General features: G+C 40.7%; 1 protein-coding gene across 4 annotated transcripts in view; it reads right to left on the bottom strand.

Annotated features, from left to right (window-relative positions):
- The window catches only part of SLC12A6 (solute carrier family 12 member 6), a gene marked incomplete at its 3' end in the record, with an annotated part of 94337 nt that overhangs the window by 46973 nt on the left and 20657 nt on the right, over window positions 1-26707 (bottom strand). For 2 of the 4 annotated variants that reach the window (XM_084241108.1, XM_084241109.1), the window contains exon 2: window positions 585-629. The exons of 1 other annotated variant lie outside the window; for it this stretch is intronic. In XM_084241108.1, coding sequence (XP_084097234.1) covers window positions 585-629 — 45 coding nt within the window. Of the gene's footprint in view, window positions 1-584; window positions 630-23456; window positions 23776-26707 lie in introns of those variants that run through there. One more of the 4 variants, XM_084241111.1, reaches the window with a different exon arrangement.

Raw genomic sequence — 26707 nt, 5'->3', positions numbered from 1 at the left:
TGAATTCCTCAACAAAGTATACCATATATTTAAAAAAAATTATCAGTCCTTAGATGTAAAATTCTTATCAAATTATAAGCTTACTCTGATGTACTATCTATAAGAAATCAATTAATTTCTAAACATCTTTTACAGATAAGGAACTGGAATATTAATGTCTATGGCTTATTCAAGACCATGAAGTTTATGAAGTACTGTCAGTAACTAAAATGAAGGTGATCAAAGGATCAAGAAAAGTAATTAAAAGCAAAATAGTTGCAAAGTTCAAGGTAGTATAAAGTCTTATACCTTCTTTTCAAAATTATATAGATAAAAAGAAGTGCTACTTCTTATGGATTTTTTTTTAAATCTCAGAACATGTAAAATTACTTTTCAGTGTAACTAAATTGAGTTTCAGCAATCAATTGCAGAAGTTATTTCCCAAAACTCACCAGGCTGGGAATAGAAACAGTAGGGGGGAAAGTTGAGAAATGAAAAGTAGAAAAGAAGGGTATATAAAATGAAATTACAGAGAGAGTAGTGTCTCTTACTGTACGTGGGGAAAGGGTGGCTTTAGAGAGTCAATCCCCACAGTAATACTATACCTAACAGTTGGCTGTGTTCCCCTGTGATGGAGTTCTGACTCGGGTCTGAAAAACAAACAATTGAAAAGAAAGGGAAAAAATGAATGATCAAAACAAATATTTTTTAAAAACCCAACAAAAGTCAATCAAGGAAATAAACTAAAAAAACAAAACAACAACCCCACTTTTCAATGCTAAAGAAACATTAATGAAAAGATAGTAATAATAAAATATGCTATTATAAAAAATAATTACATATCTTCTTTGAAAAGCCAAACAACAGAATTACCTTGTGAACCAGCAAGTCTACTCTTAGGTCTATAACACTGAAGTAATAAAGGGCCTCCCTGGTGGCGCAGGGGTTAAAGACACAGCCCGATCCAGCTATCTCCAGCCACTGCAGCCTGAGTTCCATCCCCGGCTAGAGAGCTAACCCACATGGCACAGCAGACCTCATGCCCACTGCTCCCCTCAGCAGTGTATTTCAGTAGATCTACATGTCCTGCTTCCCACTCTCTCTCTGGTGAATCCTCTCACCCACCCCCCACACACCTCTTGCCTGTGCCCCAGTTCTTGTATGTATAAATAAATAAATCTTTTTTAAAAAAAGTAATAAGGGCCTCCCTGGTGGCACAGTGGGTTGAGCGCAGCGCTGTGAAGCTGTCCACAGCCTCTGCAGCGCGGGTTTGATTCCCAGCCCACCAGGGAGATACCCAGATCGTGCGGCAGATCTCGCCTGCTGCTCCCCTCAGCAGTGTATTTCGGTCTACCTGCCTGTTCTGCTCCCCACTCTCTCTCTGGCGAATCCTCTCACATCCCACATCTCTGGCCTGTACCCGGGTTTTCGTATGCATAAATAAATAAATCTTTAAAAAAAAAGAAAAAAGAAAAAAGAATGCCTCTTTATGTACTGTATATTTCTCCTTGCCTTCTGAGCTGTGCATACATGATATATGTGCATTTTCTAGCAAGCCAATGCTCTTCCTTTGAATGTCCTCCTATATTTGAGATGAGTAGAAGTAAATTTTTTGTGTAGTTCTCTATAAGTTCAATTTTGGTTTTCATTTATTATAATTAAAGGAGTGCAAGGCACTCTTTAGTTGATACTAATTTGAAGACAAACCTCCAACAACCTGCAAATGTTTCATTAATATATCAAAAGCTGAAACAAGGAAATAAAGCCACTGGAATGAAATTACCCATGCCTATAAAAATCACAATTGGTAAGTGGATTTAAATTGAAGAGAGTTTCTAGGTATGCAATCCACATAATACAGTCAACCTGATAACACTCTGAGATATGGCTGGGTACCTTTCTACTTTCTTTTTTTTTTTTTAATTTATTTATGCATACAAGAACTGAGGTACAGGCCAGAGGTGTGGGGGGTGAGAGGATTCACCAGAGAAAGAGTGGGAAGCAGGACAGGCAGATCTACTGAAATACACTGCTGGGGCGAGCAGCGGGTGAGGCAGGAGAGATCTGCTGCATCATGTCGGTCACCTCACCAGGTCACCTTACCAGCCCGGGGATCAAACTCGTGCTGCAGTGGCTGTGGGATAGCTTCACAGTGCTGCGTCTTAACCCCTTGCACCACAAGGGAGGCCCACCTTTCTACTTTCTATTGTCCTATATCTGAACTCTTCCATTTAACATTTTTACTGGTAAGTAAAAGTTTGTCTAAGATTGTCCTAAATATTACTAAAAAATAACGTTTATCTTATTTGCTACTGTAATAAGTACAAATCTTATTTGCTACTGTAATATCTATTTGCTACTGTAATATCTTATCTGCTACTGTAATAAGTACAAATCTTATTTGCTACTGTAATATCTATTTGCTACTGTAATATCTTATTTGCTACTGTAATAAGTACAAATTCCCAATAATGCAACTATTTTTATCCTCCAATAGCTTTCATAAATCCAGGTACTCCTGGGTCATAATGCAACCAGGCCATATTAGCAAGTCTGCGTGATACTCTACCAGTCAAAATGGTGGTTCATGTGAAAAACAGAAACATATACCTTTTCACAACAGATAAATGCAATCAGAAAAAATGACCTGAAAATATTTCCTTTTAACAGTAATGAGTAGTTTTACAAATGGACATTTGCTCAACATACTTAACTTATCCTGGGTAAATGGTAGGGAATAGATATTTTATTTAGTTTCTTGCCATATGCCCTGGAGACTAGAGAGCGGAAAAAATGATTGCGCATGGTACTCACTTGCAGAACTGTCTCTGGAAAAAGTTTTTCTGAGAGCCTTATTTCTCTCAGCTTGTCCATAACAATAATCTTTTTCTGAATTTCCTTTGATAATCACTTCATCTAGCATTTTTGATAGAGAATTTGAAATAAACTAGAGTTGACCTGCATCTAGCATCTGAAAGTCAGTATAAAAGGTTTTAGTCTTCATTAAAGATAGAAAAAGAAGTAGGCATAACTAAGTGCATATACACTGGGCCAATAAGGTTATGGTATGGCCTGCATTATCTGGACATACTACAAAAATGATTTCAGGATTTTAAACATCTAAAATCACTTTCAAAAAACCAAAGCAACATTATTCTTAAGAAACTATTTTGACTCAAAATTAGGCAAAGATGATGAAAGATGAAATTAAAGACAATTATTCTAACATTCATGTTTATTAGATTCTAAAGGTAGGTTCTAACTATGATGGGACACTTAAGAGATAAAACAAGTTGAAATAAGGTAAGGTCTGAAGGTCTGTTCTTTTTATATAGATTTTAAATTTACTGCAGTGAAACCAGATAGATTTAGAAATGTTTGCATGTAATTAACTGGGCTTTAACTGACTAGAAGGGTGAAAAATACCAGGCAATTTTAGGCAAAGGTAAGATGGAAAGGTAGAGCAATGCATATAAAAGTTAAGTCATTTAGTTCTTTGTTTCTAGCCCACATCATAAAGGAGGGTCAAATGATTCTTACTTTTTAATATAAGAATGTAATTTTAGGGCCTCCCTGGTGGCACAAGGGGTTAAGCACACCACCGTGAAGCTATCAGCAGCCACTGCAGCATGAGTTTGCTCCCTGGCCAGGGAGCAACCAACATGGCGCAGCAGACCTCTCCTGCCCCGCCCTCCACTCCCCTCAGCAGTGTATTTCAGTAGATCTGCCTGTTTTGTTCCCCACTCTGTCTCTGGTGAATCTTCTCACCCTCCGTACCTCTGGCCTGCACACCAGCTCTTGTATGCATAAACACACAAATCTTTAAAAAAAAATTTTAAAAAAGAGTAAGAGAATAGAGAGGATTTGGGGGGTGAGGGGTGGGAGAGGAGGGCAGCAAGGATGGTTAGTGTGCTAATTTAAAATACTCATTCTAAAAAGTTCTGTTGGCAATATGACAATTGCCCAGACACTTAAAGGGAGATATCTAGTTATAAAAATATTGACAGAAAGAACATTATATAGGTAGAGGCGACAGTTAGAGCAAAGACCTTGAAGCAAGAGAAGTAAAAAACAGGGCGTTTGCAATGATTAAAGAAAAAAACAATGGTAGTTTGGATCAGGTCAAAAGTAGTAGAGGTTCTGAAAGTTGTGAGATGCCAGGTATGCTTCAAAGGAAGGACTCACAGATTAGCATGCTCATAGATTAGAGATGGGATGACAGTGAATTAAAGAAGACAAAGTTCTCTTCCAGAGGAATTAGATGAACAGAGATACCATATACTGAGTTGTAGAAGAATGGGAAAAAGCCATGACGGTGATGATGAATAAAGAATGTGAAGGGAAGCCTACTGTGATGGTCATGCAACTGTCAAGAAGTAAAAATGAGGCAGTGAAAAACACACAAGAGGGCCTCCCTGGTGGTGCAAGGGGTTGAGACACAATCTATGAAGCTGTCCACGGCCACTGCAGCACGAGTTTGATCCTGGACCAGGGAGCTACCCACATGGCACAGCAGACCTCTCCTGACTTGCCCGCGGCTCCCCTCAGCAGTGTGTTTCAGTAGATCTACCTGTTCTGCTCCCCACTCTGTCTTGGTGAGTGCTCTCATGCCATACTTCTGCCCTACACCCCAGTTCTTCTACACAAAAATAAAGGAATGAGTATATGTCTTGACATTAAGAGGCTCATAATCTAGTTGAAGAGTCAAACATACAAAACTATAAAAGAATGTCAGTAATAATAGTATCCTATTTAATAGCATTTTATAGCTTTTAAAATGTATTCATACATTTCATTTGATTCTGACCTGGATTCTGATTTTTCTATTACATTATGCTAGTTGTTCATAAATTCAGGTGTAAAAATGAACACTAGTTACTCTAGGTAACTCAATTATAAAGGGATCAAATAACAAAGGTAAAAGAAATTACAATAAGACATTTATAAAATAAATTGTAGGTCAGCAATAAGTATTTAGTGTGTGTAGCTACAGTGTCCACAAATGATCATATCATGTCTACCGCAACATTAAGAGTTCAGAAACAGTACTTACCTTAGGAAGATCCAGCCCCCCCTCCCACCTCTACAGCCCACCCTCCTTAAATAAGGTGAAGGACAGTTCATGCGACTATAGACTCCAATACAGAAGCAGGGCTGAAAGAATAGAGAAAGGAGCAAGAGATAAACATCATCCACCTAGAACAGTAAATATGATCCTGACTTTAATATTTAAAAAGGTCAGTAACCAAAGTATTTTGTTATTTTTATATGTATTACTTTTGGTTAGTCCTATAAGATTATTTGATTAGTTCTACAAGTATTCATGAATACTTACTATAATTTTATCTTGAAAAATTTATTGAATTCGTTTTGTCCTAAACACCTTGGTAAGTCTTAACTGTGACTAGATTATCAGGGTGTGATCCACTTTCTCTCTCCACCCTGCCACTAACCCTGTTAAGAGACGAAGCCTTTATCATATATTTTTTTCCTATGTGTGCATTAGAATTTAACATCTCTTCAAAACTTGATCTCTCTTTTAAAGTGTTCAGAGCTTCTGCTTGGCAACAGTATCTAGCAAGATTAATATGGCTTGTATTATATCTATTTTTAGTTTACACCCTATTTATGGCAAGCATGCTGGTATTTCATTTAGTGACAAAGTTTCCTTTATGAAAGAAATAAAAAAGCAGTGACTCGATTTAAAAAAATACTAAATGCAAAGGTAATACATAAAAATGTAAAGATTTTAAAGGTAATCTCTAAATGACAAATTTAGGGAAAACTGCCTACTGCTATGGTACTACATATGTACCACAATCCTGTGAAGAAATAGTGTCATGCTTCTGAAGAAATCAGCTGAGAGAAAACAGAAATAACTTGGTGGTATAGCCAACAACCTGTGGTATACTCTGTGGTGCATCAAGGGCCCAAATTCAAGTAACTTAGATCAAGGCAATCTGAGTTTTAAGTAGAACTGTTAAAAACCTTAAAAATAATTCAAAATCACAGGGAGGAAGAAAGGCTTAGAAGGGCTAGGTCATATCAGGGAAAGTCTTAGAAGTCTAAAGGAGATGGAAAACAACTGAACTTCTCTATGTACAAGTCTAAAAACTGAAGCATGGGGCCTCCCCGGTGGCGCAGCGGTTGAGCGCTGGGTTGCGAACCTGCCCGCAGCCTCTGCGGCGCCGGTTCGATCCCCGGCTGCTCCCCAGCCACCGGAGGAGGGTCCCACATGGCGCACAGACCTCTCCTGTCGCCCGCTGCTCCCCTCAGCTGTGTACTTCGGTCCTTCTGCCTGCTCTGCTCCCCGCTCTGGCTCTGGTGAATTCTCTCACCCTCCCGCGCTTCTGACTGTACCCAGTGCTTGTATAAACAAAAACCAAACAAGCAAATAAATAAATAAATAAACATGTCTCTATAAAAAAATTAAAAAAAAAAAACTGAAGCAGTATTTCAGTTAAGGAAACATGAGTACAAAATATAAAATGCAACGATTTATTAGACAGAGGCAAGCACTATTAGACCAATGTAATTTCTGTACGCAAAAACAATGCATGGTCTCTAGGATAGTGCTAATGGGTGGCTGTTATTATTCAACCAAAACTCTGAATGCCTAGTATACGTCAGGTACTATGCTACACACTACAGATACCAAAAGAGTGACCCTTTGTCTTCAAGAAGTTTGGGAAGCAAAGAAATACACAAACCGGGCCTCCCTGGTGGTGCAAGGAGTTAAGCACAGCACTGTGAAGCTATCTGCACCCTCTGCAGCACAAGTTTGATCCCTGATCGGCCAGGGAGCTACCCACATAGTGCAGCAGACCTCTCCTGCCGTGCCTGCTGCTCCCCTCAGCAGTGTATTTCGTCAGTCTGCCTGTTCTGTTCCCCACTCTGTCTCTGGTGAATCCTCTCACCCCCACACCTCTGGCCTTTACCCCAGTTCTTATATGCATAAATAAATAAAATCTTTTAAAAAATACACAATCATGAAACAATGAAAATAATTGTTAAGTATAGGTACAGATATTGTTTAATCAAAAAAAGAAAGAAAAAGGTCTGCAATGATGTTAAGGGGTTAACTGAGCTACACCTTGAGGGACAGATTGTTTATCAAAAAGTAGAATGGATGAGAGAAAATGGAGAAAGGGAAACATCCTAGTCAGAAGGAACGATCATAAGGACATAACTAGTGGAGAAGTCATAAAGGTGACATAGGAAATAAATATCTAATAATATATCTATATATGACATTAGGTATCTATTATACATAATGTATAATAATATATAAATTATCCTCTTCACACATACACATATATTACACATAAAACATAATGTAAAATATACTTAATAGAGAGAGGCGAAAAATAATGTTGTAATTGACCAAAAAAATAGGGGAAAGCAGCAGAACCAGTCAGCGTACGTATTTTCTAACTTTTGATTCTTCCTTTTCCCTCATTCACTAAGTTCAGTGGATTGTGACTTCCAAACCAACCTCCTTTTCCAGTGCACTGGCATCATTTAGAGTCATATCCTTTCCAACCTGGATCACAAAAATAGTTCAATTATTCTCCTCATGACCAATTTTTCCATTTTTAAACAATCCTGCATTCCCACCCACCCACCCCCGCCACTAATAATCCTAAAATTTTGCCTGATCAGGTTATTTCACTGTTGAAAAAACAAACCCAACACTTTCAAAGGTCTCCAAGGGACAGTGCCAGGAGTTCCCAACCATTTTAGAAGATCATTCTCACGCCTTTCTTTTTCACACCCTAATGCCCTGTGTGGGGAACTGCGGCAAGTTCAAGGTAAAGGGAAGGGGCCACCTTTGCGGAAGTGGCCTCTATTCCCCCACTTCTGTTCTTAGGCCAGATGCAGAAGGCGTGGTAGCCGGAGGGGAGACAAAAAGCTTGAACACAGATGAAAAGATCCTGGTTTATCTGTCTGGACCATAGGATGGATTCTATAAACCTCATCCTGGCATTTAAATCCCTTTATAACCTGACACCTTACTCCAACAGCTTACCTCTCATCCCTGATGTTTTGCTGTTCTCAGGCATGAGCCCTCTGCTCTACACACTCTGGAATGCTTTATGAGTCTTGACTGCAGACCCATACATCTTTGCTTCTATCTATTTTTCACAGAAAACTCCTCCTTCTCCACTTCCTAACTTCTACATCTTTCAATGGCCCAACTTAAGAGCTGCTTCTTACCAGGCCTAACCCTGGTGTTTCATTTTCTAGCAGGTTTAATCTTCCTCTGAACTGTTGAGTATGTGCTGCCTTGTATCACCCTTTAATTAACCAACATATTAATTTAACAAATATTTACTGAGCACTTGTGCTGAACTATGGCAGGCATGGGGAATATACAACACGAACAGAACACAGCAGCTACCTGTAAGGGGCTTGTGGCATGCACAGGTAAGACAAGTAATCATGTCCACGTGGCTCAAGTATTATAGTAAAGGTATGGACAAAGAGATGTGAGAGGGTGTGTTTCCATTCCATTCCCTGGAGAATGTAATGAAGGAGCCATTAAGGAAGATGTGATTTGAGGGCAGTCATACGGGAAGAGCATTTGCTTAAATCATTCCAGGAAGATGGAGCAAATGTGTGGAAATAACAGAAACATCCAAGAATATGTTCCCTCTGTCGTCGAGAATGTGTGAAAGAGTGATAAACCAGGAGGTGGCTATGGTGCAACGCTCTAGAGCATGAGGCACGTGGATGCCCTGTGAAGAAAGCACCGACCTGGGCTTCCCTGGTGGCCTAGGGGTTAAGTCTGTAGCCTGAGTTCGATCCTTGGGCAGGGAGCTACCCACATATGGCACAGCAGACCTCTCCTGTCTCGCCCACTGCTGCCCTCAGCAGTGTATTTCAGTAGATCTGCCTGTTCTGCTCCCCACTCTGTGTCTGGTGAATCTTCTCACCCCCCACACCTCTGGCCTACACCCCAGTTCTTGTATATATAAGTGGCCTCACCTTCTTGGGTAGATGTCTAAAAGTGGAATTGCTGGGTTTTTCCATTTTTTAGTGTGAATCCAGATGTCTTTCATAATGACTACACCAGTTTACAACTCCACCAGCAGTGTAATAGGGTTCCTCTTTCTCCACATCCTCTCCAGCACTGCTAGCTGGGAGCCCACACAGGCCCCTCTCAGCAAACCTGCCCGCCTGTGTCTATGCAAGTCTTTTACTCTTTTGTCCCTTTCCTAATAAACCTGTTCTTTAAATATATATTTTTAAAAGTGCCATTCTGACGAATATGAGATGATACCTCACCATTGTTTTAACCTGTATTTCTCTTATTGGAAACAATGTACACTTTTCTAGGTATCTGTTGGCTGTGAAGTGGCTGTTCAGATCATTTAATTAGGTTGTTTTTCTACCACTGAATTGTATAAATTTTTTGTCTTGGATATTACCCCTTGTAGGTTATGTAATGTGTAAATATTTTTCTCCCATTCAGTAGGATTTCTTTTTTTTTTAATATTTATTTGTTTATGCATATAAGAACTGGGGTGTAAGCCAGAGGAGGGGGGTGAGAGAACTCACTAAGGAGAGTGGGGAGAAGAACAGGCACATCTACTGAAATACACTGCTGAGGGGCGCTGTGGACAAAGCAGGAGAGGTCTGCTGTGCCATGTGGGTCACCTCCCTGGCAGCCAGGAATTGAACTCGTGCTGCAGTGGCTGGCAATAGCTTGATAACGCTGTCTTTAAAACCCCCTCCTCCCTCACCCCGTGCCACCAGGGAGGCCCCAGCAGGATTTTTTTCTAATGTACTTATATTTTCTTTCACTGTGTAAGTTTTAAAATTTTATTCACTAGCCATAGGGGTCAAGACTGAAATTTTAAAAATCTTTAGCACTGATGTCACAGAACACATCACCAGTGTTTTCTTCTATAACTTTGTTGCAGGTCTTACCTCTAAATTTAACTCATTTTGGAATTTACCTTTGTGCATGGATTAGAGAGTAGTATAACTTCATTCTTTCACATGTCACTCTGGTTTTCCTAGCACCCATAAATTAAGTCTTGCTATTTATATGGATTTATTTCTGGGTTTTAATTTTGCTTCTTTCATCCATGTGTCTATTTTTATGCCAACACGGTATTGTTTTTAGTACTACTGCTTTGCAGTGTAAAGTCAGATAAAGTGATGCCTCCATTTCTCTCCTTTTCCCTCAGAATTACCTGGCTATGCTAGGCCCTTTAGGTTTCCCATATAAATTTTAGTGTTTTTTGTTCCAATTCTTTGAAGAATATTGTTGGTATTTTGATGGGGATTGTGTTAAATTTATATATCACTTTAGGGGCCGCCCTGGTGGCGCAAGGGGTTAAGCACAGCACTCTGATGCAGTCCACAGCCTCTGCAGCACTGGCAGGCCAGGGAGCAGCCCACATGACCTCGCCCCACTCGCCCGCTGCTCCCCTCAGCAGTGTACTTCGGTCAGCCTGCCTGTTCTGTTCCCTGCTCTGTCTGTGGTGAATCCACTCACCCCCCGCATCTCTGGCCTGTACCCCAGCTCTCGTATGCATAAATAAATCTTTTATATATATATATATACACACACACACACACACACACATATATATATACACATATATATATATATCACTTTAGGTAGGATAGGCTAGTCATTTAGGTAATATTCAATCTCCCCATGCATGAGCATGGGCTGCCATTCCACCCCAGCCTCTAGGCTATGTCTGAGCACTAGATGCAGCACTGGGCACAGCTGTTAATTGAGACAGGACCACAAGCTGGGAGTTGCTCTCTTTGCTTTTCCAGAACAGAACCTTACCCTGGGGTGTTTCTTCTTATTGTTAAAATCCTGATGCTCAAACTCTGGTTAGTGAAAGAGTTCACTTGTCCCCATACTGGCGGGGGTGGCAGGTGTTTCAAATATCACAGCCTCTGGACGTAAATAATAATAGCATTGTCTTAAGAGAAGACACAGGTCATATGAGCTGGCTCTCTCCACTGGTTTGGCCTCCACCTGTTCTACACTGGCATTGTCAGGCTCTAGTCAGTAATAACTCTGTCCCCTTGCTCCTCTACTTCCTCTGATGCAGCCTTGGGCCCGACTGCCAACTCTGTGCACCCCCTTATCCAACACAGCGCCATGTCTCTAATGTAGGTATGTGCCCCCGAGTCAACATCTGTAGGGGGCTCTGTATGGCAGCCACCCCTCCCTCCTGGAAGTGCCGCAGACACAGTTCAATTAAAATTTCCCCTACCCCTTTCCATCTACTGTTGCTCCTAATGTATAATGCAGTTGTCCACTTATCTTTCAGGGGATATAGACTCTTTTCTGCTGCAATTTAGTTGTGAGTATATGAAGGAGTTAAGTCCAGTGTATTCATTCTGCTACTATCTGGCTGGACACGCCACAGAATATATTTAGCAATTTTTCCTCTGACCCTTCTAACTGAAAAGAAAAGATGGTGCGACAACAATAACCAGCAGGTAGGTAGCTGAGGCTGGAGTGGACAAAGAACTAGAACCAGTCATGAGTGTTACCCAGGCCCACTGCAGTGCAGGAACGGGAAGAGCTTGATATCGGAGGTGAAACTGATGCACTGGGAGACAATATTGGGACACTGGAAGGTACGGCAAACAGTGGAAAGGAGACACTGGAAGGTACAGAGAGACCTGCCACCAATACTGGGTACTTGTCAACAATATCATTCAAATTCTGGCATAGAAGCTAAATAAAAGCATTAGATTAATAGAGGCCCTTGAGGTAACCAGTGCTGTTTAGTACAGTGGCCCTTTCTAAGAATTCCTTTCCAATCAACAGTGTAAACAAGAGAAAATATTTTTAAAAAAGGGAGTGTTCATGAATTGAGAGCTAGACAGTAGTCATTATTTAACTGAGAAATCATATTGTTGGCTCCATAAAGTCTTTTTTTTTTTTTTGTACTGCACTTGAATTCCCTTAAATGTTGCTATTATAATTTTTATATTAAAGTTAGTGCCTCCTCCAGCATTTCTATTGAGCTGGTCTAGTACACTGTTTGTTCCAAGTGATTTTTCTCTTTCTGGTTCCCTGACTCCCCAACTGGGTTGTTTTTTGTCATCTCACAGGGGTTTAGGTTTCATTGTTGAAGGACCACAAGGGTGACAACTTCAAGAGAACAGAAAAGCAAAACAGTCTCTAGCCCTGTGGGTGGGCAGCAGCAGCAGCAGCAGGCAAACCATCACAGCGAGGGCCCAGGAGGAAGCCTCGTGCTCTCAGGTCTCCTTATGGCTCAAGTCTCAGGGATAAGGTCTTAGACCTTTGGCTCTTTCCCTGTCTCCTTCCCCCGGGAGTTCATGGATCTCAACCAAGCCAAGTTCCTTACTGAATCTGCCCTTCTGATCCACATACTGAAGCTCCTGTCCAGCCCTTAAGGAACAAGTCCTGTGCCAGTTCTCCCTGAAAGAGCTCAAACAGAGGCCAGGGCCTCACGTGCACCTAGCAGTTCACTGGATCCAGGCCTCTTTTGGCTCAAAAGAGGCAAATATAGACTGGAATTAAGAACAGAGGGATAGTGAGATATTCATCTTCCCAGAACCTCACTGCAAAGTAAGTCTATTTATAGACGAATTCAAAAACATTCAAACCTTGGTAAATAAGTCAAAAATTTAAAAAGCTATGTGAAGTTCAAACATCTGTGGGCTGTATTATTTTTAATTACATGTTAAGCTCTGAGAAATATATGTTAAGCTCTGAGAAATAAAGATTTTTTTAAAAGACTTTTTTATTTATGCATACAAGATCTGGGGTGCAGGCCAGAGGTGTGGGGGGGTGAGAAGATTCACCAGAGAAAGAGTGGGAAACAGAACAGGCGGATCTACTGAAACACACTGCTGAGGTGAGCAGCAGGCAAGACAGGAGAGGTCTGCTGCGTCATGTGGGTCAGTTCCCTGGCCAGCCACGGATCAAACTCATGCTGCAGAGGCTGTGGATAGCTTCACAATGCTGTGCAGGGAGGCCCAAAGCTAACATTCTTTTTTTTTTTTTTTAAGAGATTTTATTTATTTATGCATACAAGAACTGGGGTGTAATCCAGAGATGCAGGGGATGAGAGGATTCACCAGAGACAGAGTGGGGAACAGAACAGGCAGGCTGACTGAAATACACTGCTGAGGGGAGCAGCGGGGGAGGCAGAAGAGGTCTGCTGGGCCATGTGGGTTCCTCCCTGGCCGGCCAGGGATCAAATTCATGCTGCAAAGGCTGAGGACTGCTTCCCAGTGTGGTGCTTAACCCCTTGCACCACCAGGGAGGCCCCCAAAGCTAACATTCTTTATAGAACTAATATTTAGTTAACAGTCTAACATCCTGTAGATTCTTTTTTTTTTTTAATTTTTTTTATATATATTTTTAAGATTAATTTTTTATTTATTTATTTATTTATTTATTTATTTATACAAGCACTGGGTACAGTCAGAAGCGCGGGAGGGCGAGAGAATTCACCAGAGCCAGAGCGGGGAGCAGAGCAGGCAGAAGGACCGAAGCACACTGCTGAGGGGAGCAGCGGGGATCGAACCGGCAGGAGAGGTCTGCGTGGGACCCTCCCCCGGTGGCCGGGGAGCAGCCGGGGATCGAACCGGCGCCGCAGAGGCCGCGGGCAGCTTCGCAACCCAGCGCTCAACCGCTGCGCCACCGGGGAGGCCCCATCCTGTAGATTCTTAAACTCCATTTAAGAGAAATCTCTCTCACAGTTTACACTCTCATGCCATTTGGATTACTTGAGAGTAAATGTTTAGAGAATCTGTTCAATACCAATATAAAGTCCTTTCTTTTCTGTCGTAGGTTCATTTCTGAAAATCTTCCAATCTACTGTCTGCATCAAGTGAAGGCAAGTATAGTAGCTGAAATCTGCCTAATCCACAGATACTATAAAGAGATATGAGGAATGGAGAGAAGATTTTGAACAATTACTTCATAGAAATACAACTCAGTAATTCTTAAAATACACAAATACAACCTTTATGCCTGATTAAGTAAATGCAATAAATAGTAAAACTGTTATACTGTTCTTATAAAGAATATCAGATATTTGATAATGTTCCCATCAAATCATGTAGTCCATGCACATTAACATATCAAGTTTCTCTTTACCTTAAAAATCTAGGACTTGGGGCCTCCCCTAGTGGCGCAGGCAGTTGAGCGCAGCACTGTGAAGCTGTCCACAGCCTCTGCAGTGTGGGTTCGATCCCCACCGGGTGGCGAGAATCCCACATGGCGCGACAGGCCTCTCCTGTCTCGCCCGCTGCTCCCCTCAGCAGTGTATTTCAGTACATCTGCCTGTTCTGCTCCCCACTCTGTCTCTGGTGAATCCTCTCACCCTCCAGCACATCTGGCCTGTACCCCGGTTCTTGTATGCATGAATAAGTAAATGCTGCACCTCCCCCTGCAGTGACCCTCAGGGACCATGTCCGCGGCAAGTAAATCTTTAAAAAAAAAATCTAGGGGGAGCAACATGGCGGCGAGGAGACGCTGCTGCGAGTAAGATCTCCCATTAAAAAAAAGTTAATAGGGAAGAAAAGCGGCAGGTCCCAGTGAGAACTGGGACACGGAAGATAAACGGGTGACTCCAGCAAACTACCCGAAGAAGAAAGTGGCCATAAAAGAGGACCAGAAGGGAGGAAAGCACAGAACCCTGCTCTCCTCCCCCGCCCACAGAGTCGGCACTCTCCGACCCGCAGAGAGGAGGAAAACAACAAACTAAAACGACCAACAAGAACAAACTACGCAGCAAGCGGGACTGTGAGTGGAAAGGAATTATTGCAGCCACCACACCCCCGTGAACGGGAGCTGTGGAGAACCCTGCAGGATTCGCTGCGGCGGTGAGCAAACGGCTCCCGGCGCCATTAGAGAACAAAGAGACTCTGGAGGAGACCTGCACTCAGCCCCGGGCCGGCCGGTAAGCTTGCGCGGAAAAGCAGCGCGCTTGGCGTGCTTGAAAAGCAAACGCAGATCGGGATCACAGCTGCCCAGGTCCCCGTGCCTGCGACCTAGGCTTGCGGGGAGACGCGCGGAGGCCCTCACTGAGTGAGCAGGAACCAGGCGCCCAGGCACGGGAGCGGGATTCAAAAGGCGCCATTCCCGCGCCACTGAACTGGGCTACCGCCCGCGTCCTGGACCTGAGGGCTTTGGAACTGAGACCTGGGGCACGAAATTCGGGGTGTGGGTTCTCCACGACGGTGGGGCACAAGGCAGACACAGCACTCCAAAGCCGTTGAGGTTTACCCTACCATTCCAGCTCTGTTCCCTGTCCCACGGGGTGGGGGGGGGTGAAAAACAGCCCCCCAAGGACAATAGGAGAGATCTCTGGCGCCACCTAGCGACCAGAAAAAAAAAGTCACTAACACCCCATAGAACAGGGAAATTTCTTAAGACTGCTTGAAAAGGGCAGAAGGCTCCCGGAGGAGACAGTGGCCAGCTGGGAAGTTAGCCCACGCCAGGCCCCTTCCGACCAGCAGTCTGAGCCCACAGAGGGAACAGGCACCCACGGTTGGGGCAGACCAGGCGCGCAGAAGAGTGTGCCTGAGACCGGATGCTCAGGGACTGAGTCCCGCGTTGCCATTTTAGAACAGGGACATTTCTTCAGTAAAGACTTCCTGAAACCAGCAGAAAGCACCCTCAGAAGCCAGAGATGGCTCCTGGAGGAGCCAGAGGGGAGCGGAGAAGTTCACCCAAGATGCCGGCCAGTACCAGCAACACAGTGTCCCAAAGCATACGACAAATTAGAAAACAGACAGTAGGGAGTAGAAGAACCACACGCAACCTAACAACTCCTCAGGAAAGAAGCACACCACAAAAAGAAAACCACCCCCCAGATTGCAACAACAGTAATTTGGAAGAACTTCTGAGCCTTCCAGAAAGAGAATTTAAAATTGCCGAGATTAAAAAAATGACAGAACTCATAAAGGAAAACAATGATCAGAAGAAGGAAATTGAGTCCCTAAAGAGGGAAGCAAAAGAAACGCAGGAGATCAAAGAATTAATGGAGGAACTAAAGAACTCTGGGAAAAGCAATGAAAGCAGAATAGATGAAATGGAAGAACGAATAAGTACTCTTGAAGACACAGAAATAAAAAGAACCAAAACAGAAAAGGAAAGAGAAGTACGAAGGAAAAAGAATGAAGAAAGACTTCGGGAACTATCTGACTCCATGAGGAAAGGAAATATAACAGTTATAGGAATCCCAGAAGGAGAGGAGAGAGATGTAGGAACAGAGAAAATATTCCAGGAGATAATTGAAGAGAACTTCCCAAACACGAAGAAGGAGCTGAAAATTGATATACAATAAGCAAGAAGAACACCAAACTTCCACGATGAAAGGAAAAATACAGCAAGACACATAATAGTAAAGCTCCCAAGAATCCAGGACAAGGAAAAAATAATGAAGCTGACAAGAGGGAAGAAACAGATAACATTCAAAGGAAAACCAATCAGGCTGACATCAGACTTCTCTGAAGAAACACTATGGGAAAGGAGAGAGTGGAGGGACATAGTCAACAGACTCCAAGAAAACAGATGCCAAGCAAGAATACTCTATCCCGCAAAGCTCTCCTTCCTCTATGAAGAAAGAATAAGGACCTTCCCAGACAAAGAGAAACTCTGAAATTTCATTACGACTAAACCCCCACTCCAAAAAATACTACAAGGAATCCTAAAGCCAGAACCTCAGAGGGATGAGTAACAACGAAAGAAGGCCAAAAAAAAAAAGTTATTAAAAGAATAAATAAAATCAAAGGAAAGACAAACACAATGGCAAATACAAATGCTAACATATCAATATTAACTCTAAATGTAAATGGACTAAACTCTTCAATAAAAAGACACAGAGTTGCAGCCTGGATTAAGAAACAAAACCCAACCTTTTGCTGTCTCCAGGAAACACATTTAGCTACAAAAGATAAAAATAGGCTCAAAGTTAAAGGATGGAAAACAATCCTCAAGCAAATGGACCAAAAAAGAAAGCAGGAACAGCTATACTTATATCAGATAAAACAGACTTCAAACTCAAAAAAATAAAAAGAGACCCCAATGGTCACTACATTATGATCAAGGGGACAATACTTCAAGAAGAAATAACACTCATTAACATATACTCACCTAACGAAGGAGCACCAAAATATATCAGACAACTGTTGTCCTCTCTGAAAACAGACATCAGAGAAAACACATACGTAGTGGGAGACATCAACACACCACTATCAACAATGGATAGATCAACAAGACAAAAAATAAGTAAAGAAACGAAAGCTCTAAATAAGGACCTAGAGCATTTGGGCTTAACAGACATCTATAGAACACTAAACCCCAAAAAAACGGAGTACACATTTTTCTCAAGCGCACATGGATCATTCTCCAGGATCGATCACATACTGGGGCACAAGACAAACATCAACAGATATACCAAGATTGAAATCATATCAACCATCTTTTCTGACCATGAAGGCATCAAACTAGAAATAAACCATAAAAAGAAGGCAAGGAACTTTCCTACCTCATGGAGATTAAAAACCACACTACTGTAAGACCACTGGACTAATGAGGAGATCAAAGAAGAAATTAAAAAATTCTTTGAATTGAATGACGAGGACACCAATATCCTAAATGTATGGGATGCAGCAAAAGCAGTAATAAGAGGAAAATATATAGCAATAGAAGCTCACATCAAGAAACAAGAAAGAGGGCCTCCCCGGTGGCGCAGCGGTTGAGCGCTGGGTTGCGAAACTGCGCGCGGCCTCTGCGGCGCCGGTTCGATCCCCGGCTGCTCCCCGGCCACCAGAGGAGGGTCCCACATGGCGTGCAGACCTCTCCTGCCGCCCGCTGCTCCCCTCAGCAGTGTACTTCGGTCCTTCTGCCTGCTCTGCTCCCCGCTCTGGCTCTGGTGAATTCTCTCACCCTCCCGCACTTCTGACTGTACCCAGTGCATGTATAAACAAAACAAACAAACCAGCAAACAAATAAATAAAGCATGCCTCTATAAAAAAAAAAAAAAAAGAAACAAAGAACTCAAAGAAACAACCTAATCTTGAAGCTCAAAGATCTAGAAAAAGAACAACAAAAAAAACCCCAAAACCAGTAGAAGAAAAGAAATAATAAAAACCAAAGCAGAAATAAATGAAATTGAAACTAAAAAACAATCCAAAAGATCAATGAAACCAAGAGCTGGTTCTTTGAAAAAATAAATAAAATAGACAAACCCCTAGCCAGGCTCACAAAGGAAAAAAGAGAGAAAGCACAAATAAACAGGATCACAAATGAAAGAGGAGAAATCACAACGGACACAGCAGAAATCAAAAGAATAATCAGTAACTACTATGAACAGTTGTATGGAAACAAGTTCAACAATCTAGAGGAGATGGACAAATTCCTACAACTCTACAATCACCCAAAGCTAGATAAAGAAGAAATAGAACACCTAAACAGACCAATTACAATTAGCGAAATTGAAATGGTAATCAAAAACCTCCCCAAAAACAAAAGCCCAGGACCTGATGGATTTCCAAATGAATTCTACCAAACATTCAGAGATGAATTAGTGCCTATCCTTCACAAACTCTTTCAAAAAATTGAGAAGGAAGGGACAATACCAAACACGTTCTATGAAGCCAACATTACACTAATACCAAAACCGAACAAGGACAACACAAAAAAGGAAAACTACAAGCCAATCTCCCTAATGAACACTGATGCAAAAATCCTCAATAAAATTTTAGCTATCAGAATCCAACAATGTATCCATAAGATAATTCACCACGACCAAGTTGGATTCATTCCAGGGACACAAGGATGGTTCAACATCCGAAAATCAATCAACGTTATCCAACACATCAACAAAACGAAATATAAAAACCATACGATAATATCAATAGATGCTGAGAAAGCTTTCGACAAAGTGCAATACGCATTCATGATAAAAGCCCTTGAAATTCTTGGGATACAAGGAACATACCTCAACATCATAAAGGCCATCTATGACAAGCCAACAGCCAGTATCATTCTCAATGGTGAAAAGCTGAAAGCAATTCCATTAAGATCTGGAACAAGACAAGGATGTCCACTCTCACCACTGCTTTTCAATATAATACTGGAAGTCCTAGCCAGGGCAATAAGACAAGAGAAAGACATCCAAGGAATCCAAATAGGAAAAGAAGAAGTCAAACTATCACTATTTGCAGATGATATGATAATATACATAGAGAACCCCAAAAACTCCACAGAAAAACTAATTCAACTCAATCAGTTCAGTAAAGTGGCAGGATACAAAATCAACACGCAAAAGTCAGTAGCCTTCCTATATACAAACAATAAATCTGAAGAAGAAGAAATCAAAAAAACCATCCCTTTTATTATTGAAACAAAAAAAAATCAAATATTTGGGAATAAATCTAACAAAAGAGGTAAAGGACCTATACAAAGAAAACTATAAAACACCGTTAAAAGAAATAGAAGAAGAGGGCCTCCCTGGTGGCACAGTGGTGGATTGCTGGGCTGCGAAGCTGCCCGCAGCCTCTGCAGCGCCAGTTCAATCTCCAGCCGCTGGGCGAGGGTCCCACAAGGCGCGCAGACCTTTCCTGCTGCCCACGGCTCTCCTCAGCATTGTATTTCTTCGGTCTACCTGTTCTGCCTTCCGCTCTGGCTCTGGTGAATTCTCTCACCCTCCCATGCTTCTGACTGTACCCAGTGCTTGTATAAATAAATAAATAAATAAATAATAAATCTAAAAAAAAAAAAAAAAAAAGAAATAGAAGAAGACACAAATAAAATTTATTATTTAAAAAAAAATCTAGGACTTGGCATGTTTGATGAAAGTACATAAAATTTACTGGCTCTGCTACCATTTGCTATATGGTTAGAAGAAAGTTATTACTGTCAATAGCCTCAGTTTATCTCTAGGGGGCAGTAAGACTTCCACAGAATGGGGAGAGGATGAAATTGATAACACTTTATGAAGTAACCTCTCTATCACATAGCAAGGTGCTAACTATCATAAATTTTGGTTTCCCATGTGTGCTATACCCTACTCTTATACCAGCTAATAGCTCCTGTTGCTTGTAATCTCCTCTGGATCTCTCCAAATATCAATTGTGTTTCTTCCTAGAGATACCTATTCCCGACCCAGGCCAGGCAGTATTATTATTCTCCATCATCATTTATCCTAAGCTATTTCTTTTTGTTTTTATTAACCACTAAAAATAGTAAGTAAAATGTAGCTCTTATTTTTGTGTGCAGTGTCATAAATGCATTAGGAGTTTTATATTCATTATCCTATATAATTCATAAGCACCCTGTAAAGTAGGTACTGTCATTCCTTTTGTTTTATCGATGAGTAAAGAAAGACTTAAAGAAATTAAATAACTTGCCCACAGTCCTTCAAGTAATAATATAAATTATCGCTATACCTAATTAGGAATAGTTAGTAGGACAGAGATTCAAAAGTCACACTGTGCCTTTGGTGGGTAACTTATACTTTCCATGCCCTTATAATCTTAGGAAAAACATACAACAACTAGCATGATATTTGCACTGAACATGTGTTTGGTAAATAAAAAAGAGAACAAATCTATTCAATTATTGCCTTATGTGCAAATCTTTTGGAGATACAAAATGATCCAATAAGGTCTTTATCTTCAAGAAGCCTATAATCCACTTATTGGGGATTATACACAAATAAACAGCTGATTGTAACAGAGTGCAGTATGAGCTATTTTTATTGACAGGTTGCTGAGAAAACAGGATGAAATAGATAAACTGAACTAGGGAGGGGGAAAGCAGTCAAGAAGGTATAAGGTCTCTGCCTTTCCCTTAGAAGTCAAAATTAAGCAGGGTTCTTTTATGTTAACATTGTAGAAGCCAGTATGGCAAGGATTAATAAACTTCTTTTTGAAATTAGATTAAATCTATAGTCATAGTTCCACCTCAAATTACTCACCCATGTACCTCAATTGAATTTCACTTAAAAAAAAAAAAAAAAAAACACATTTGGGCCTCCCTGGTGGCGCAGCAGTTGAGTGCTGGGCTGCGAAGCTGCCCGCAGCCTCTGCAGCGCCAGTTTGATCCCCAGCTGCCGCTGAGGGTCCCACATGGCGCACAGACCTCTCCTGCCATGCCCGCTGCTCCCCTCAGCAATGTATTTCGTCAGTCTGCCTGTTCTGTTCCCCACTCTGGCTCCAGTGAATTCTCTCACACTCCCGCACTTCTGACTGTACCCAGTGCTTGTATAAATGAATAAATAAACCTTTAAAAAAAAAAAACCAACCAAACAAAAAAAACCATATTTTCAAAGATAATTTGCTGGTTCTCCCTGGTGGCACAGGGGTTAAAGACAGCACTATCAAGCAACCGCCAGCCACTGCTGCACAAGTTCGATCCCCAGGCAGGGAGCAACCAACATGGAGCAGCAGACCTCTCCTGCCTTGACTGCTGCTTCTACCCCCGCACCACTGGCTTACATCCCAGTTCTTGTATGCAGAAATAAATAAATCTTAAAAAAAAGATAATTTGTTTTTTAAACATGTTCAATTTATGACACTACATATTTATCTCAGCACAGGTATAGAAGGAAAAACACTCAATGAAAGGAAAAATGAGTATTTATGTAACTGGCTAGTGCTGTAAGTGTTTGCAACAAAAAACGATCATTTTAGGACCTTAGGAGAACAAGGGGCTAAAAGTTAGACATTCCAAGCAACTGCTACAAAAAGGACCATTATCTTCAATATTTTATACCTATGTAAAAAACCCAAAACTTTTTGGTTTTTCTCATATACGTTTCCCTCCTTCTTCCTCTCAACTTTACAATAAAGATAAATCCAATTTAGATACTATAATCTCATTTCCATTGCATTGTTCATTTAACCAAATGGTTCATTCCAGTGGGTACTTTCTGAGCTGTCATGGAAAGTGCCAAAATAAAAAGCCTTGTTAAATTCAAGTTAGACTGTACCTGTCACTTCTTCCTTGTCCAAAGCAATTACTATGGAAGAAAATAAACCAAGTCTAACAATATCACTTATTACAAAGCTGTCTGCTATTAAAATTCCCGTGACTTTTCTATGTGGTGCTAGTTAATGAAAAGACTTCAGCATTGTTCTAATATGAATCAAGCAGATTCCCCCAAACATAATGGGACCAGTAACGATGAAATTAAATAGAGTTGGTGAAGAAACAAAGTAAAAAAAACAAAACACAATAAAAAGTGAAGTGAGGTGAAGATATAACTTGTCTGCCTTTTGTGAGACTAATGAAGACAACAATGACAAAAGCCTAGCGTGACTGCAACCTGAACTTCCAGTACACAGAATCCTGAAAGTGAACCTAATTTCTCACAACTAAATTAGATGTGGATAATAAGGTTCAAGTTTAAAGTAGGTTATACTTACTTGCAAAGTCCTTATCACCCTGACTTTTTGGTGAAAAAAATATGAAAAAAATATGAAAAAAACCTGGTCAAAGAATTTCCACAAAGCCTTCCTTATCTTCCCTAATACAAATAATCTCACTAGAGGGTAAAAACAACAAGAGCAATTTTTTGGGTTAGCCCTAATCTTTAAGTTAGTGTTTCTTAAAAATTCATGAAGGTTTGGTAAAACAGAAATTAGTCAACAGCTGTTTACAACAAAGAACTGCATTACTCGCTGTAGGGAAAAGTTAAAATCATGAAATCAAAAGGAATCCTGAACAGTTATTTATTGCCTTAGCCTTCATTCACACACTGAAGAACGTGTGGACAACTGACAAAATTTACAGGCTTAAAAAATATAGGGCTTCAAACTATGACTATATTTAATACCATAACATTAAAATTTTAATTGCTTGTTTAAAAATTCAAAATGACAATTCCCCTAGCAAGTGTAACTGTTACCAGTTAGAGAAAATCGGGACTATCACATTAGGAAAGAATAAATTCATCAAATTCATTAAACCTGAGGCTATAATAGTCACCATAGTGATTGTCTATTATACTCGTGTTCTTTTCAGAATTCTTACAGCATTCACTATTGGCTCTTTAGCTGGTAAACTGAGGCAAAATAGTGACTAACTTGAGAAGTCACAAGCGCAAAGTCCACGGTATGAAACTACTGAGCCGTGCTGCCTCTTCATGCACTTGCCCAGATAGAATTTAAGCCGAGCAAAAGGTAACTTCTAAATTGCGCATAAACTGACTTTTAGTGCGCTTGAAAACTCTTAAAACTCTTCGCATGTTGCCACGATTCAATCTCACCTGTAGGGAAGGAGCACTGCACTCACTGGGGGAAGAAACAAGCCGGCGTGAAAGAGAGAAGCTATCACACACAAGGGCGTGAAACAGCTGATTGAAAAAAGGCTCCAGAGAGCATTTTTGTCCATCCCTAAAGTCCTCATGATTATTAATCAAGTCCTTTTGATTGTTTTAGTTACCTTCCCACTCACTTGACAAGCGCTACAGGTTCCAGAGGCTCCTAACCTGGGGACTCACCTGGCTCATCTGAAGGCTGAATCCGGGCTTTTATTTCTGCTAAGCGGGGCTCCTCCTCTTGGGAGACCGAAGCAGCTGCCCCCTCCTCTAAGTCCTCTACCTTAGTCACCGTGAAATGTGGCATAGTAAGCGTCAGAAATCCTGGGCTCTTCGGAGAAACCTCCCTCCAGTGCACTTTCCCTCCTGCTCCTCCTTGCAGCGGCCCTTCAGACTCTGACCACTGCCTGGGGTGACCAAGGCTGGGAATCGGGAAGTACTTCAGGCTCACGTGACCTGCAGCCCCAAGGGTGTGGAACTCTGAAGACACGCCTTCCAGGGTGTTTATCTTTCATTTAAAAGGATTAAGCACTCCACCCCTTGCTCATTGTTATCAAGCTCAGGAATCCCAAGGACTGTTTAGGCTGCTTTCCCAGAGTTACCAAAAGCTGGGGACTGTGCAGAACGCAGAAAGAGCCACCCACTGGGTGCTCACTCCTTTCACTTAGTTATTGCCATCCATCCCTCTGTGCAAGTCACCATCTCCACCTCTGCCCCCCTATTTCACATGAGAAAGACCAGGGAACAGTTCATTTTACAGTTTCTTAGACTGGTACTGCATCAATTTAGAAAAGGAAACATCAACTTACTTTTAAGCTTCTGCTGTTGCTTTATTTCAAAGCATATGTAAAAAAGTCATATAAACCAATAAAACCTGTTTTTATCCTTCAGAAGAGAACATTCAGCAAGTATTTAATGAACACCTTCACATTTTATGCAAGTTCTAGATGTGTACAAGAACATCCAAGAATAAACATTAACTTTGCCAAAAGTCTAAGTCTGCATTAAGAAAGTAAAATATATTTGAAAGGGAAGCATTCAGAATTTTTTGTATTGCAAAGAACTTAAATATGGAGTTTTAAAGAAAAATCTAAGGAAAAAATCCCTCTGATTAAGAGGTGCGCAATTCCTTCAGCATACAATTAAAATAACATAGTTTACTCTTGGTGTATTTTTATCAGGTAAATGTATCAAGTTCTAACTGTTGACTTTGAACTATAGAGTATGAGGCCCTACCTCTGCACTCAGACAAGGGAGTTCAGTAAATTGAAACTTGTGCTAAATTTCCACGTTGATAGTGTAATATCAGGGCCTGCTGTGACACCTGGCAAGGTTGCACTAAATTTAAGAGAAGGGATGGCAGTTTATACTTCTCCACTTATTAGAATAAATACAAATATGAAAAAGAAGGAAACCAAATTGTTGAAGACCTGCTTTGTGCTCTGCATTCCACTAGAAGCTGTACATCCTAATCTTGCTTAGTCACTGCAGAAACAAAAACATTAGGTTAAGCAATCTGCCCAAAGTCACAGAGCTTGTAAATGGTGAAGCCCAACTTTAGAACCTCTGATACTCAAGGTAGGCAGCCAGAAGACATTTCATAGAAAGAAAACTCATCTACACCCACTTCAATTTTATTCTATGAGTTCCTGTATAGCACTGGCTTGTAATTTTGGTGGTACACTGGCATTGCCTGGGAGATTTTAAAGTATTGATGGCTGGGTAAATCTCAGATATTCTGATTGAATTGCTCTGGAGTTAAACCTGGGCAACAAGACTGTTGAAAGTTCCCCCACATGGCTCTAATGTGCAAGCAAGATAGATAATTACTACCATAAGGGAAAGAGAGAAATTTATCACCTGAGGAGTCTTTGTAATTCTACCTTTGAAATAAACTAAGTCAGGTAGTTGCAGTTGGTGAGGTGGGTTTTTTTTTTTTTTTTTTTTTTTTTTTTGCTTAAGTGCTTTGCAAAGACAGATTTATTTTATTTTTAAATGAGGTAACATTGGTTTATAAAACTGATCTAGGGGAACACGTTCACAGATGAAGGTCACCATACCACACCCATCGCCAAAGCACCAAGCTGTTTACCATAGACCCCTGGGGCTCCGGCCCCCTTTGTTACCACTGCTGCCCTCCCTCCCCTCTCTAGGGGCCTTAATCTACAGTTTTATTTCTAGGATTTGTTTTGGTTTAGTTTTGCCTGTTCCTATCTTTTCTCTGTGTTCCACATGAGTGAAATCATCTGGCATTTGTCTTTCTCCCTCTGACTTATTTCATTTAGCTTTTTCCATATTTACAACTCAGAAAGTTAATTTATTCAAAACAACTTAAAACAATTACCAAATGGTCAAATATTTCAGTATTATATTCTGGGTTGCAAACCTATTAATACTTTCGTGCCAATAGATATCTTCAGTAGGACTTTGCCTTCTATATTTATTTTATAAAGGGCATTGAGCTGTGGTTAACCTCTAGTGTATGGACAGAAATAATGACTTGTGTTTATAAATCTATGTACAGTTGTCCATATAAACTTAAGTACAAATGTCACCTCTCCCTCTTAAAAAAAAGCCCCAACTAAACAAGTAAGAAGGTAACAAATTGCTGTTAATCTACAATAGGAGTAACTTATTTACCAACAAGGGGTCAGCGATTTTTCGAGTAGTTGTCCCATAGAGTGGACTTTAGATGAAAGTGCGGGGGCACAGAAAATCGTATGCAAAGATAAAGTGTTAAGACAAAAGGTTGTGAGGGAAATGATAAAGCTGACAGATCTGAGTCATGTGTGTGAGAGGTTAGCTAGAGAAGATGGTATGTGACAAATACCTGTTGAAGCACAATGAACTATCACAAATCAAACAGCACTACAAACCGACATGATAGTTAAAACGGATAAGATCTACAATACCAAATGTGGTGAGAATGTGGAACAAAGGAAAGTTCAACTATGCATTTGTCAAAACTCAGGCAATACTCACTTAAAATCTGTGTATTTCATTGTATGAAAAGTTTACCTCAAAATAAAAAAGCTGCAAACAAATACTGAATTCTAATAAGTAACATGAATTTTGAAGGATTCAAGGGAAGTAGACTGATGTCTACAATTTACCTTGAAATGTATGATCACATTTATCACATCACAATAAAACATTAATGATGACTCTGGGTTGTGGGTGCAGGGTATTTACTGCAAGACTTTCAACTTTCTATTTTTCATGATAAAATGTTGAAAAATATAATGAATTGCCACCAGTGTGAAAAATGAATAGCAAGTTACAGACTGGGAGAAAATATTTACAGAACATATGCTTGAAAAAGGACTTACATATCCCTAATTCAGTAGTTAAAAAAAAAACAAAACAATTCAGTATCAAGTCTGGTAGGACACCAAGAGTGAATATTAATGTAAACTATGGAAATTGATGATTAT

The sequence above is a fragment of the Talpa europaea genome (assembly GCF_964194135.1).
Source record: "Talpa europaea genome assembly, chromosome: 8".
In the NCBI taxonomy this organism is placed as follows: Eukaryota; Metazoa; Chordata; class Mammalia; order Eulipotyphla; family Talpidae; genus Talpa; species Talpa europaea.
Note: the sequence above shows the minus strand (reverse complement) of the source record. Positions and strands in the feature narration are given on the sequence as shown.